The 12323-nt window shown below is 54.1% G+C and overlaps 1 protein-coding gene across 1 annotated transcript in view; it reads right to left on the bottom strand.

Moving 5' to 3' along the window:
* SLC44A4 (solute carrier family 44 member 4) overlaps positions 1 to 12219 on the bottom strand; it is a 17610-nt gene extending 5391 nt beyond the window's left edge. Inside the window, exons 1-13 of the mRNA XM_017859579.1 lie at positions 12114 to 12219; positions 10073 to 10121; positions 9101 to 9174; positions 8896 to 8974; positions 7650 to 7749; positions 7442 to 7567; positions 7181 to 7241; positions 3894 to 3981; positions 3734 to 3817; positions 3232 to 3467; positions 3024 to 3123; positions 2272 to 2364; positions 1882 to 1984 (exon numbers count right to left, since the gene is read on the bottom strand). Of these exons, the coding sequence (XP_017715068.1) occupies positions 1882 to 1984; positions 2272 to 2364; positions 3024 to 3123; positions 3232 to 3467; positions 3734 to 3817; positions 3894 to 3981; positions 7181 to 7241; positions 7442 to 7567; positions 7650 to 7749; positions 8896 to 8974; positions 9101 to 9174; positions 10073 to 10121; positions 12114 to 12153 (1233 nt within the window). The 5' untranslated portion in view covers positions 12154 to 12219. The remainder of the gene's footprint in view (positions 1 to 1881; positions 1985 to 2271; positions 2365 to 3023; positions 3124 to 3231; positions 3468 to 3733; positions 3818 to 3893; positions 3982 to 7180; positions 7242 to 7441; positions 7568 to 7649; positions 7750 to 8895; positions 8975 to 9100; positions 9175 to 10072; positions 10122 to 12113) is intronic.
* Positions 12220 to 12323: the final 104 nt, after the last annotated feature.

The raw sequence follows: 12323 nt of genomic DNA, 5'->3' as shown, positions 1-12323 counted from the left end.
CCTTCTCAAAAAAAAAAAAATTAGCCGGGCATGGTGGCACTCGTTTGTAGTCCTGGCTACTTGGGAGACTGAGGTGAGAAGATCACTTGAGCCTGGGAGATAAGGCTGCAGTGAGCCATGATCACATAACTGCACTTCAGCCTGGGTAACAGTCTTTTTTTTCGTTAAAAAAGAAAAGAAAAGAAAAGAAAAGAACCACATCATTTTGGGCTTTGTATACCCAGTGGCCTGGCACATAGTGGGTCCTCTGTACACGTAAATAAACCTCCCCCCCTTTTTTTTTTTGAGACGGAGAGTCTTGCTGCCAAACCTGGAGTGCATTGGCACGATCTCAGCTCACTGCAACCTCCGCCTCCTGGGTTCAAGCAATTCTTCTGCCTCAGCCTCCTGAGTAGCTGGGGTTACAGGTGCCTGCTACCACACCCTTCTAATTTTTGTACTTTTAGTAGAGACAGGGTTTCGCCATGTTGGCCAGGCTGGTCTCAAACTCCTGATCTCAGGCGATCTGCCTGCCTCGGCCTCCCAAAGTGCTGGGAATACAGGCGTGAGCCATGGCGCCCGGCCAAACCTCCCCTTTTTAATAGGAGTGGAGCTAATGCCTGCAGCACAGCTCATGTTTCCAGCTCAGATGAGGTGAAGACATGGCAGGTTTGAGAAGAGTAAATTCCCAGCAACCCAGCGCCACTCCCGGGAAACCTCAGAGAGAGTGTTGGAAGCAGCTTCTCTCCCAGGTCCCCCCAGGGAGTCCCACCTAGCTACTACCTAGGGCTCTGTGTTCCAAGGGAGGAAGACTTAACAATACAATACAATCCGACCTGTTATTGAGCTCTTATCAGGTGCCAGGCATTGTACTAAGCACTTTATGTACAAAGTCATTTCATCTTCTCAGCCACCCCAGGGATGGCTATTATAATTGTCCCCATCTTACAGAGGAGTGGGGCTGCATGTGGCAGCTCACTCTTATAATCCCAGTACTTGGGAGGTTAAGCCAGAGGATTGCTTGGATACCTGACTACATCGGGGCAACCCCAGGAGATCAAGATCAGCCTAGGCAACACAGCAAGACCTTGCTTCTACAAAAAGCTTAAAATTAGCCTGGCGTGGCCAGGCGCGGTGGTCATGCCTGTAATCCCAGCACTTTGGGAGGCCAAGGCGGGTGGATCATGAGGTCAGGAGATAGAGACCATCCTGGCTAACACGGTGAAACCCCGTCTCTACTAAAAAATTCAAAAATTAGCCGGGCGTGGTGGCGGGTACCTGTAGTCCCAGCTACTCAGGAGGCTGAGGCAGGAGAATGGCGGGAACCTGGGAGGCGGAGCTTGCAGTGAGCTGAGATTGCGACACTGCACTCCAGCCTGGGCGACGCGGCAAGACTCCATCTCAAAAAAAAAAAAAAATTAGCCTGGCGTGGTGTCACATGCTAGTAGTCCCAGCTACTCAGGAGACTGAGGTGGGAGGATTGCTTGAGCCTGGGGGATGGAGGTTGCAGTGAGCTGAGATTGCACTGCTGCACTCCAGCCTGGGCAACAGAGCGAGACCCTGTCTCCAAACAAACAAACAGGAGTAGGCTGAGACTCAGAGGGTGAAGTGGGTTGATGGTCCTCAAGTCAGAGGAAGTCCTGGGGAGGGGTGGAGTAAGTCCTGGTATCCAGGGCTGTCTCTCCCAGCCTCAGTTTCCCTCCCCACATGAGGGACGGCCCAACAGGAATACCAGGTATTCTGGGAGCGGGTTTCTTCTAGCTCTGCTGGGGGTTGGGTGTGTGACCTTGCATGAGTTTCTTGCCCTCTGTGGTCTCAGTCTTCCCTGTACAATGAGGAATGTGGCCCCTACGGCCCCTCAGCCCTACCAGTCCTGCTTCCATGTCCCCCGCTTCCTCTTACCATGGGGTCGCATGATGTATTTATTGGCACTTTCTCACAGCCGGGGGAGCTGATGTTGGATGCCCAGAGCACATACTGGGGTTGCCCTGATGTAGCCAGGTACCCAGAGGGGAGTCAAGGAAAGCATGGTCACATGAAGTCTCCACAGACCACTCACTCCTTAGGGACCTGTTCCTAGGTGCTTGTGCAGATCTTTTGCTGCACAGAGAGGGCTGAAATTCAGCCTGTGGGTACCCTTTCAACTCTGTTCAGGCACAGTGCTGCTGCGTCTGCCCAGAGAAAGGGGCACCTCTTCCAGTGACACCAAGGCACTGTACGGGGCAAGTATTGCTTTGTTTTCCATCACCCCCCAGGACTCCAAGAGTGGCTGGCTGCGTGGGCAGAGGATACAGAGCAGTCATGGCCCAGTAGGCAATGCAGATGAGGAGGAGGACAAAGGTGACCAGCGGGTAGAACATGGTAGACATCATCTGTCCCACAGCCCTGCAGGGAAACAAGAGCTGTTCCCTGTCACTGCCCCAGCTGTCCATCTTCTCAAGGGGCTGACCCCATCTCTGCCCTCGCTGGGGCCTGCCCTACTCCCCCAGGGTGGCACCAACAGGGGCAGTGACATTATCTTTCATATCTGTGTCCTCAGGGCCTGGTGCAGGGCTAGGCACACTGTGGGTGCTCACTGGATAAACAGAACTGAATAAATCAGGCTCACAGGACCCTTAGAGGAAACTAGAGTCACAGAGAAACCATCTGGGGCAGCTTCAGTGGAGTAAGGGAAGATCACCCCTAAGTGTGATCCCTTGGCAGGTGTGTGTGGCAGTTCCTGGTCAGGAGCAAGCTGCTGCCCCTCCTGGCCTGGGTTCCTGCCATTCCACTCAGCCACCACCACTCCCACCAACCCCTCTAGAAGGCCTATGTCATGTTCCAGGCACTCAATTAATCCTCACAACAACCCTGGAAGGCAGGAACTATTGTTACCCCCATTTTACAGATGGGGAAGCAGAGGCTTAGAGAGGCAAAGCCACAGCAGTGTTCACCACTGTGCTATTCCTCCCTTCTCCTCTGAGGCTCCCTGCCACCTCTCTAGCACCCCCCGTCCTGGGTCCACGCTGTCCTCAGCCCCATGTCCCTCCCAGGCAGGCCCTAACTTGCTGGCCTCCTTCAGGAGGGCGATGGCAATACGAATCCGCTGCCGCAGGAAGATAAGCACCAGCAGCAGGATGGCTTCAAGCACCGCCAGCACGATCACTGCAGAGGACGGGCAGACAGACCTAGGTCAGGGCCAGGGCTGGGGCCGGGCATGGCCCAGGGCAGTCCTTGGGAAGCTGGTGGCTTGGGGGTGGGCAGGACACTCACGGGCGGCCAGCCAGGTCTCCTGCACGCTCCGGTAGGCACTGAGGTTGGTGGTGAAACCCAGCTGGGAGATGGAGGCGCCCTTGTCCCGCAGCACTCGGTACTCCTCCCAGCAGTAGTAGATGCCGTATGCCAGCACGCCCAGGACCCCCAGGATCAGCACCAGCACCAGGGGCCCGGCCACCAGGCGCAGAAGCAAGATAAACAGTAGGCTCAAGACCAGAGCCACTCCCAGGGCTCTGTAGGCAGGATGAGGACAGTGAGGTTCAGCCCTAGTCCCTCAAATCTTTCCCCTTTCAGAGGCTCCCCCTGCCTTTCCACACACCACCCAACGTCCCCAGATTAGGCCTCTTTCCCTTATAAATCCTGTTGGTTTTGGAATCCATTCTGAGCTTTGGCTCCTCCTCCTCTGTCCAAAACCTGTGTTTCAGACATTGGGCGAGGGGATAGAGGATCAGGGAGGGAGAAAGCAAGGACACGAGAGAAGGGGAATCTGGTGACTCACACAAGAATCCAATACCAGGACTGGGCAAAATCTTCAAAGATCTTAACACTGATGTCTCGGGCATTGAGGCTGTCAATAAGACCGCTGTTGGGGAGATAGAGTCAGACGGGGCTGTGGGTGGAAGGGGTGTGGCCAGGATGTGGGGGAGGGAGGTGCCTACCTGATCCCCTGCGCTATGGTGGTGTCATTGGTGATCCCTGGGAGCGCCGGTAGAGTGACGTTGGTCCATGGGAAGCAGCGCCCCAGAGCTAGAAGGGAGAGCCGGGCTGCTGGGTCGGGGGCCAGGAGCTCTGCCTGGAAGGTCTCTGGCCCCCTCCCAGTCCACAGTGCCCTTAGGGGAGGGAAGGGTGATGGGCTTTGCATCCCTCAGTGGGCTGCTTTTGATTTCACAAATGGGCTTCTGCCCTATGGAGCCCAGTCCATCCCCTGCCTCCCCTCCCTGTCGCTGCCTTGGTTTGGACCCTCCTCTCCGCTGGCCTCAACTCTTAGAACACCCTGTCACCCTTCCATCCGCCCTCCACCCAAGTGGAGTGCCAGGGAGACCGTGGCACAGCCTGGATTTCGTCACTCCAGGGCTCTGGGTCCCTTTGCAACTCAGACATCTCCAGAGGCTCTGCCCCAGAGACAGCGTCCACACTCCCTGGCCAGCCTTCCAGGCTCTGCTGTCCAAATCCAGCCCATGTTCCCTTCTACTCTATACCTTTGCTCTTACTGTGCCTCTCTCTCAGGGCTCTCTTTCCACCAGAAATCCCATCCATGACTCCCTGTTCAAATCCAGCTGCATCTTACCTCCTCCAGGAAGCCTTCTGACCTTATCCCTACCTCCTTTGGCACTTGTTATGTGCCTACAGAGCCACTTACTGCCATCCTTGCAACAACTTTGCCAGGCAGGCTTGCTTTGTTATTTATTTATTTATTTGTCAGGGTCTGGCTCTGTCACCCAGGCTAGAGTGCAGGTGCACGATCATAGTTTACTGTGACATCGAACTCCTGGGCTCAAGCGATCCTCCCCACGTAGCCTCCCAAGCAACTGGAACTGCAGATGCGCACCACCACACTTGGCTAATTTTTAAGTTTTTTCTACAGATGAGGTTTTGCTATGTTGCCCACGCTGGCCTTGAACTCCTGGGCTCAAGCAATCCTCCCACCTCAGCCCCCCAAAGTGTTGGGATTACAGGTGTGAGTCACCTCATTTAGCCTATTTATTTTTTTAGAGACAGGGTCTCTCACTCTATTGCCCAGGCTGGAGTGCAGTGGCACAATCATAGCTCACTGTGACCTCAAACTCCACGACTCAAGTGATCCTCCTGCCTTAGCCTCCTGAACAGTTGGGACTACAGGCATGAGCCACCGCACCTCACTGTCATTTACATTCTAAAGATGAGGAAACAAGGTTGAGAGGTTGCATAGTTGGGTCAAGACCACAGAGCTGGAAAGTGCTAGAATTTATATTCAGATCTACGTGACTTTGAAGCATTCGCTTGAGATACTCCTTATTGTACTTAAATTGATAACTGGATATCTTATCTTATGCTATAAATTGTTTTAAAAAATGTTTTTTTTTTGAGATGGAGTCTCACTGTTGCCCAGGCTAGAGTGCAGTGGCACCATCTCGGCTCACTGTAACCTCCACCTCTGGGTTCAAACGATTCTCCTGCCTCAGCCTCCCGAGTAGCTGGGATTTCAGGCGCCTACCATCATGCCTGGCTAATTTTTGTATTTTTAGTAGAGACGGGGTTTCACCACGTTGGCCAGGCTAGTCTCGAACTCCTGACCTTGTGATCTGCCTGCCTTGGCCTCCCAAAGTGCTGGGATTATAGGTGTGAGCCACCACTCCTGGCCTAAAAATTTTGTTTTTTTTGAGACGGAGTCTCACTCTGTCACCAAGGCTGGAGTGCAGTGGTGTAATCTCGGCTCACTGCAACCTCTGCCTCCTGGTTTCAAGCAATTCTCCTGCCTCAGCCTCCCAAGTAGCTGGGATAATAGGTGCATGCCACCATGCCTAGCTAATTTTTGTATTTTTGGTAGAGATGGGGTTTCGCCATGTTGGCCAGGCTGGTCTTGAACTCCTGACCTCAGGTGATCTGCCTGCCTCAGCCTCCCAAAATGCTAGGATTACAGGCGTGAGCCACCATGGCTGGCCTAAAAAAATGTTTTATATTAAAAATGACATTTGCAACTGTGTGTCAGGGCTCATGTCTGTAATCCCAGCACTTTGGGAGGCTGAGATGGGAGGACTGCTTGAGTCCAGGAGTTCAAGACCAGCCTGGGCAACATAGCAAGACCTCATCTCTTAAAAAAAGAAAAAAAGACGTTTGCTATTGGAAGGAAGAGCATACTGTAAAAGAAAAAAAGTTCAACTGTGAGCCTACCACCCAGCCACGTTCACTTATAACATTTGAACAAATATCCTTCTAGCCTTTTCCCTGTGCATATATAAAAATAATAAGTGTGCAGGCTGGGCGTGGTGGCTTGTGCCTGTAATCCTGGCACTTTGGGAGGCTGAGGTGGGTGGATCACGAGGTCAGGAGTTCAAGACTAGCTTAGCCAAGATAGTGAAACCTTGTCTCCACTAAAAACACAAATTTAATAAATAAAATAAAAATAAAAATTAGCCGGGCGTGGTGGCAGGCACCTTGTGCTGTAATCCCAGCTAGTCGGGAGGCCGAGGCAGGAGAATTGCTTGAACCTGGGAGGCGGGGGTTGCAGTGAGCCGAGATCACGCCACTGCACTCCAGCCTGGGTGACAGAGGAAGACTCTGTCTAAAAAAAAAAAAAGTGTGTAGATTCACCTGTGTATGTTTTCATGATATTTTCATACAGTCTCTTTGTGAATAACTCTGATCTCTTCACCTAGAATGTAGCTGAAGCAGGGAGCAGTTGTTATCCCTGCCTCTGTCCCCAGCACCTGGCACATAGTAGTTCCCCAAAACACTGATGGTCTGACTGCAAGGCCACATAACAAAGATAAAAATGAAGACCTGATGCTAATTCCAATTTTACCACCAACAAGCTATGTGACTTCATTCTCTCTGGGCCTGGTTTCTTCATTCAAGCAATGAAAACATTGGGCTAGGCTGGGCGCAGTGGCTCACACCTGTAATCCCAGCACTTTGGGAGGCTGATGCAGGTGGATCATGAGGTCAGGAGATCGAGACCATCCTGGCTAACATGGTGAAACCCTGTCTCTACTAAAAATACAAAAAAATTAGCCGGGCATGGTGGCAGGCGCCTGTAGTTCCAGCTACTCAGGAGGCTGAGGCAGGAGAATGGCGTGAACCCGGGAGGAGGAGCTTGCAGTGAGCCGGAGCTTGCAGTGAGCTGAGATCACACCACTGCACTCCAGCCTGGGTGACAGACTGAGACTCCGTCTCAAAAAAAAAAAAAAAAGAAAGAAAGGAAACACTGGACTAGATGATGTCTGAGGAAGGAATTTGTGCTTCTCACCTGGAGCAGAGGGGAGGAGGAAACTGGGGCAGAGTTCCTGTTGCAGGCTTGTGATCACCATCTGTGGCAGGAGTGAAAGGACAGACACACAGACACAGAGCAGGATGAAGAAGCGGGTCCCCTCACCACCACCATGGGGCTCAGCCTGTCCCACACACCCAGGAGAGCCAACCTGGTGATCATCTACCCAACTCCCCCTCCCACTTGCACCCACCCTGAGCCCTCCTGGGCGACAGTGATGAGGTTAGGGGCAATATTCACCATATTCCAGGGTACCCCTGGCAGACAAAAGTTCCTATTTTTTGTATAGAAGACTTCCCCAACAGTCTGTGAGAACTGGTTTTTTTCCACAGTCCATGGGGCCTCCGGGCAGGAGGACACACACACCTGGGCGCAGAGAGAATGCTAAGGGGCTGGAACCTGAGACCCTGGGTGAGATCTGGGGCAGAGGCAGGTCCCAGGCTCTGACCTGTGGCGTGGGGCACGGTAAGCCATTCTCAGCCACTGAGATGATGTTGGTGGACAGGATGCAGCTGAAGATGTTGAAGTATAGGAGATACGGCTTATCTCTGTGGGAGGGGAGGGACCGTGTGCATCAGGGCCTGGTCAGGTGTTGGGGGAGGGGAGGGACCACTAGGGTGATTTCTCAAGAATACAGTGGGCCCAGCCCAGCGTGGCCCAGACCAGTCACCCCCCAGCTCCTGGCCCTAGTTCAGCTGGGAAGGTAGGGAGACGCCTAGAAGATCTCTCAGAGTAAGTCAGCATTGCAGCAGCTGACAAATGGCTCATAGGATGAACTTGGAGCTCCATGACTTCGTATCATCTTTATGATCTTGAGCAAGTCACTTGTTCTCGGTCTTGGTTCTACTCCATATAAAAGAATAGTGGGCCAGGCACAGTGGCTCACGCTTGTAATCCCAGCACTTTGCGAGGCCGAGGTGGGCGGATCACGAGGTCAGGAGATCGAGACCATCCTGTCCTGGCTGACACAGTGAAACCCCGTCTCTACTAAAAATATAAAAAAATTAGCCAGGCATGGTGGTGGGTGCTGGTAGTCCCAGCTATTTGGGAGACTGAGGCAGGAGAAGGGTGTGAACCCGGGAGGCGGAGCTTGCAGTGAGCCGAGATCATGCCACTGCACTCCAGCCTGGGCGACAGAGTGAGACTACGTCTCAAAAAAAAAAAAAAAAAAAAAAAGAAAAGAATAGTGCCTACCTCATGAGATTTCAATGAGCTTGTGTGTGTAAAGTTTACTGCCTGCCTGGAACATAGTAAATGCTATACAAATATTAGAGGTTTTATTACTTATTGGACATCTGCATGTGAGGACTCTTGGGATTGCTTATGGAATTCTCCTTGCATTTCAGATAAGGAAATCAAAGCTCAGAGAGCTTGAGTAACTTGTCCAAGGCCATGCAACCAAAAGTTGGTCCAGTTGGGGATCCAAACACCAATCTCTGAACGGTAAAACTCATACACTTAACACGACTCTCCACTGCCTCCCATTCTGGGGGGACTCAAGAAGCTAACCGTCCAGCAGTGGTTCTCAACGTGACCTGGAGTGGTCGGATTCAGGGAGACCGAGGTGGGGTGGGGACAGCAGGGAAAGGCTGTGGAAGAGCACGGACAGGTCTGGAGCCTGAGTTGGGGGGGGTGTCTCCTGCCCACCCCACCTGACCTCGTTCCTGCCCTCCTCTTCTCGCCTTTGTACTCACTTGTTCTCCCCCATGCCACAGTAGGCCCCGGTAGAGTTCCTGGGGTAGAGGACTTGCCGCGGGTCTCCATACAACCAGGCTGCAGACAGAGGCACAGATGAGTCATTGGAGGGCAGGGACTTAGTGGGGGCAATTATAGGAATGGTCCCTCCCTGGGTTACTGTCCCTCGCCCTCTGCCCCGGCTCTGAGCAGCTGGAAACTCACCCACAATCCCCACCACGATGTAACCTAGAATGAAGAGCAGGAAGAGGATGCAGCAGATGACATCTGTACAGCTTCTGAGAGAGAAATGAGAAGCTGAGCTAAGGAGACTTGGGGAGGTAGGGTTTATGGTCTGGAGGGACCAAGGGTTAGAGAGTTGGGGGCTGCTGCAGCGTGGGCATCAATAGGCTTTATTTTTATTTTTTATTGCTTTTATTTTTTTATTTTGAGACAGAGTCTCACTCTGTCACACAGACTGGAGTGCAGTGGCACGATCTTGACTCACTGCAACCTCTGCCTCCTGGGTTCAAGCGATTCTCCTGCCTTAGCCTCCCAAGTAGCTGGGATTACAGGTATGCGCCACTACTGCCCAGCAAAGTTTTTAAAAATATATTATTTTATTTAGAAAACCTAGCCAGGCACATTGGCTCATGACTGTGATCCCAGCTACTTGGGAGGCTGAGGCAGGGGAATCACTTGAGGCCAGAAGTTTGAGACCAGCCTGGGCAACATAGTGAGATTCCCATCTCAAAGAAATTAGCCTGGTGTGATGGTGCATGCCTGTAGTCCCAGCTACTCAGAAGGCTAGGGCAGGAGGATCACTTGAGCACAGGAGTTTGAAGCTGCAGTGAACCCCCATCTCCAAAATACAAAAAGAAAAACAACTTTTTTCTGGGTGGGTAGACTTTCTTCTGAAGCAAAACACAGGACAGCACACAGCTCTCAAGGGCTCAGCGAGGCGAGTCCTCCCACCTGTGAAGCCGGCACTTAAGAAACAGAACATCCCCCGGAACTGGGAAGCCCTGGATGCCTGCTCCAGACACAAGGATCCCCCCAGGGCACCACCCACCTGGGGCAGGAGTTCGTCTTTTTCACAAGTTTCTTACTAACATTTTAGCAAATACAAAGCAAATATTGGATTCCACACTGCACCCACCACCCCTGCCAGCCCCCAGAGCGGTACCCAGAGCTCACCTGTTCTTGATGGGGCCTCGAAAGGAGGGGTCGTATTTGACTGGCTTCCCTGAGGGACATGGGAAGAGGTGTGGAGAATGAGTCTCTCTCTGCATATCTTGTCCTGCTGAGTCCTCCTAGCCCCGGGATCCTACCCAGGCCTCAGGTGTTTGGAGGGAGATGGGCTAGAGCAGGACTGGCAGGAGGGGAAAACTGGGGAGTCGGAAAGGTAGGATCCAGGCCTGGTCAGCAGCTCAGCAGCTTCCTGGGAACTCCACCCAGGCGGCCACGGGGAGGGGAAGGAAGGCCTTTATAGTTTCCGGCTCACATCTCAAGGCAGTCAGTCTGGGAAATGGCCTTGGTCCCCTGCCCTACCCTGGCATGGTTCTCCTGAGTCTCCCTTTAGCTGGGATGTGGGACTCCCAGTGGCTCTCACACCCTCATTCTCACCCCCCTCTCCTCCCTAATCCCTCCCCAGGGATCACACAGACCCACAGACCCTCAGGGAGGTCGTAGTTTCTTCCCACATCTGTCCCAGGCCCTGCCTTACACTCTGGCTCAAGGCTATGGGGGAAGAAACTGGAGACAAAGGTGCCAACCCCAGCAGGGCCTGGGGAGGGAAGCAGCCCTGCACATCCTCACTCCGGTGGGACCTCAGGCCTCTGGCCACAGTGTGCTCCGGGCTCTGGGCCAGCAGTCAGAGTGACACCTGAGACCGGCTACAGAGATTGCAGGCACGTTGAGTTCCTGGTCCTCCCTGAGTACACACACACGGAGGAGGAGGGCCGGGCAGTCAGGGTTCCTTGTGGGCACTGAGGAGGGAGGGCCGAGGGTTGGGCAGGAGTCTGGGAAGGGGCGGGTGGGGTCTGCTCTCCCCAGGTGCCCTGGACTCTGTCCCTCCATGACTTATGGACAATGATTGACCTGAAGCTGTTCCAGGAAGTCTACTTGGGAGTCCTCACTGCCCACTCCCCTATAGCCCTAAGGGATTCAAGCCTCTCCTCGAGAAGGTCCGTCATGTGGGTTCCTTCCCCTTCAGCGCAGAAACCCAGGGGGGCCTCTGCAGGTGAGTCCCAGCCTTCGCTGCCCATGGGGATCTGGACGCCGGCCCCTAGCTCCTTCTCTCCTCAGAACCCCAGCCCCTTTTCCTCGCAGGTTCTGGAAACAGGCTCCCTGCTGTTTCTCCCCTCAGGCCTCACCCTTCACAGGAACCCCAGGGGCCCTGTCCCTATTCCTCAAAGTACTCCAAGACCAGCTCCTGCTCCTAGCTCCTCACAGAGACCCCAGGGGTCTGAGGAGTTGGGGCTGAGGTCCTTGGGAGGAGGGAGAGATTTCAGGCCTGGACTCTGGGTCCCCAAGGGCAGGGCCCTAGGAAACAAAGCCGAGATGAAAGGTGACAGGTTGGGGCCCTGAGCAGAATGGGGCTGGAGGCAGGACCCCAGCCCCCTTTCCACAAAGACCTTCACCCCAACTCCTCACAGGGATGCCCAGCAGAACCCACTCCCTCTGCCACTTCTCCCGGAGAGCCTGGCAGGTGGAGGCCAGCCCACTCAGGGTCCCCTGACTCCTCAAGGGAGCCGGCAGGCTACAAGCAGCTTTCCCCGTCAGGGACCCAGACTCTAGGCTGAATCTCCTCCTCCTTACAGGGGCCCTAGCCTCACCCAGACTCTGCAGCACAGGACACTCCCAGCCTCCAGCCCCATTCTGCTCAGGGCCCCAACCTGTCACCTTTCATCTCGGCTTTGTTTCCTAGGGCCCTGCCCTTGGGGACCCAGAGTCCAGGCCTGAAATCTCTCCCTCCTCCCAAGGACCTCAGCCCCAACTCCTCAGAAACACCTAGCTTCACTCCCCAACAACAGCCAGCAACAGCCCCAGCCCCCAAGCCCCATCCTCCTCCCAGGATCCTGACTCCCTCCCTCCATGGCTCCCGGTTCCCGGGCCCTCCCCTCAGGGACACAGGACTCTCCTTAGTTCCTCTCCCTGGAGCCAGTCCTAGCCACCATTCCCATAGCACCCATCCTCCTCTCCCTCCACAGGGTCCTGGGCCTTGCCCGGGTCTCACCATAGGCTTCATCATCCTTGTCCTGCTGTTTTCCCCCCATGGTTCAGTCTCCAGAGTGATTGGAGCCCTGGAGACCTGGCGTCTCACCTGCTGCCTGTCCCGCCCTCCTACACGTCACAGCCCCACCCCCGCCTGTGGTCCCCGACACACTCTAGTTCCTTCTTCTCAACTTTTGCCCAGTAGGTTGGGGAGCTGGAGCCTGGGACTGGG

Source organism: Rhinopithecus bieti, unplaced genomic scaffold (assembly GCF_001698545.2).
Source record: "Rhinopithecus bieti isolate Rb0 unplaced genomic scaffold, ASM169854v2 scaffold_51440, whole genome shotgun sequence".
In the NCBI taxonomy this organism is placed as follows: domain Eukaryota; kingdom Metazoa; phylum Chordata; class Mammalia; order Primates; family Cercopithecidae; genus Rhinopithecus; species Rhinopithecus bieti.
Note: the sequence above shows the minus strand (reverse complement) of the source record. Positions and strands in the feature narration are given on the sequence as shown.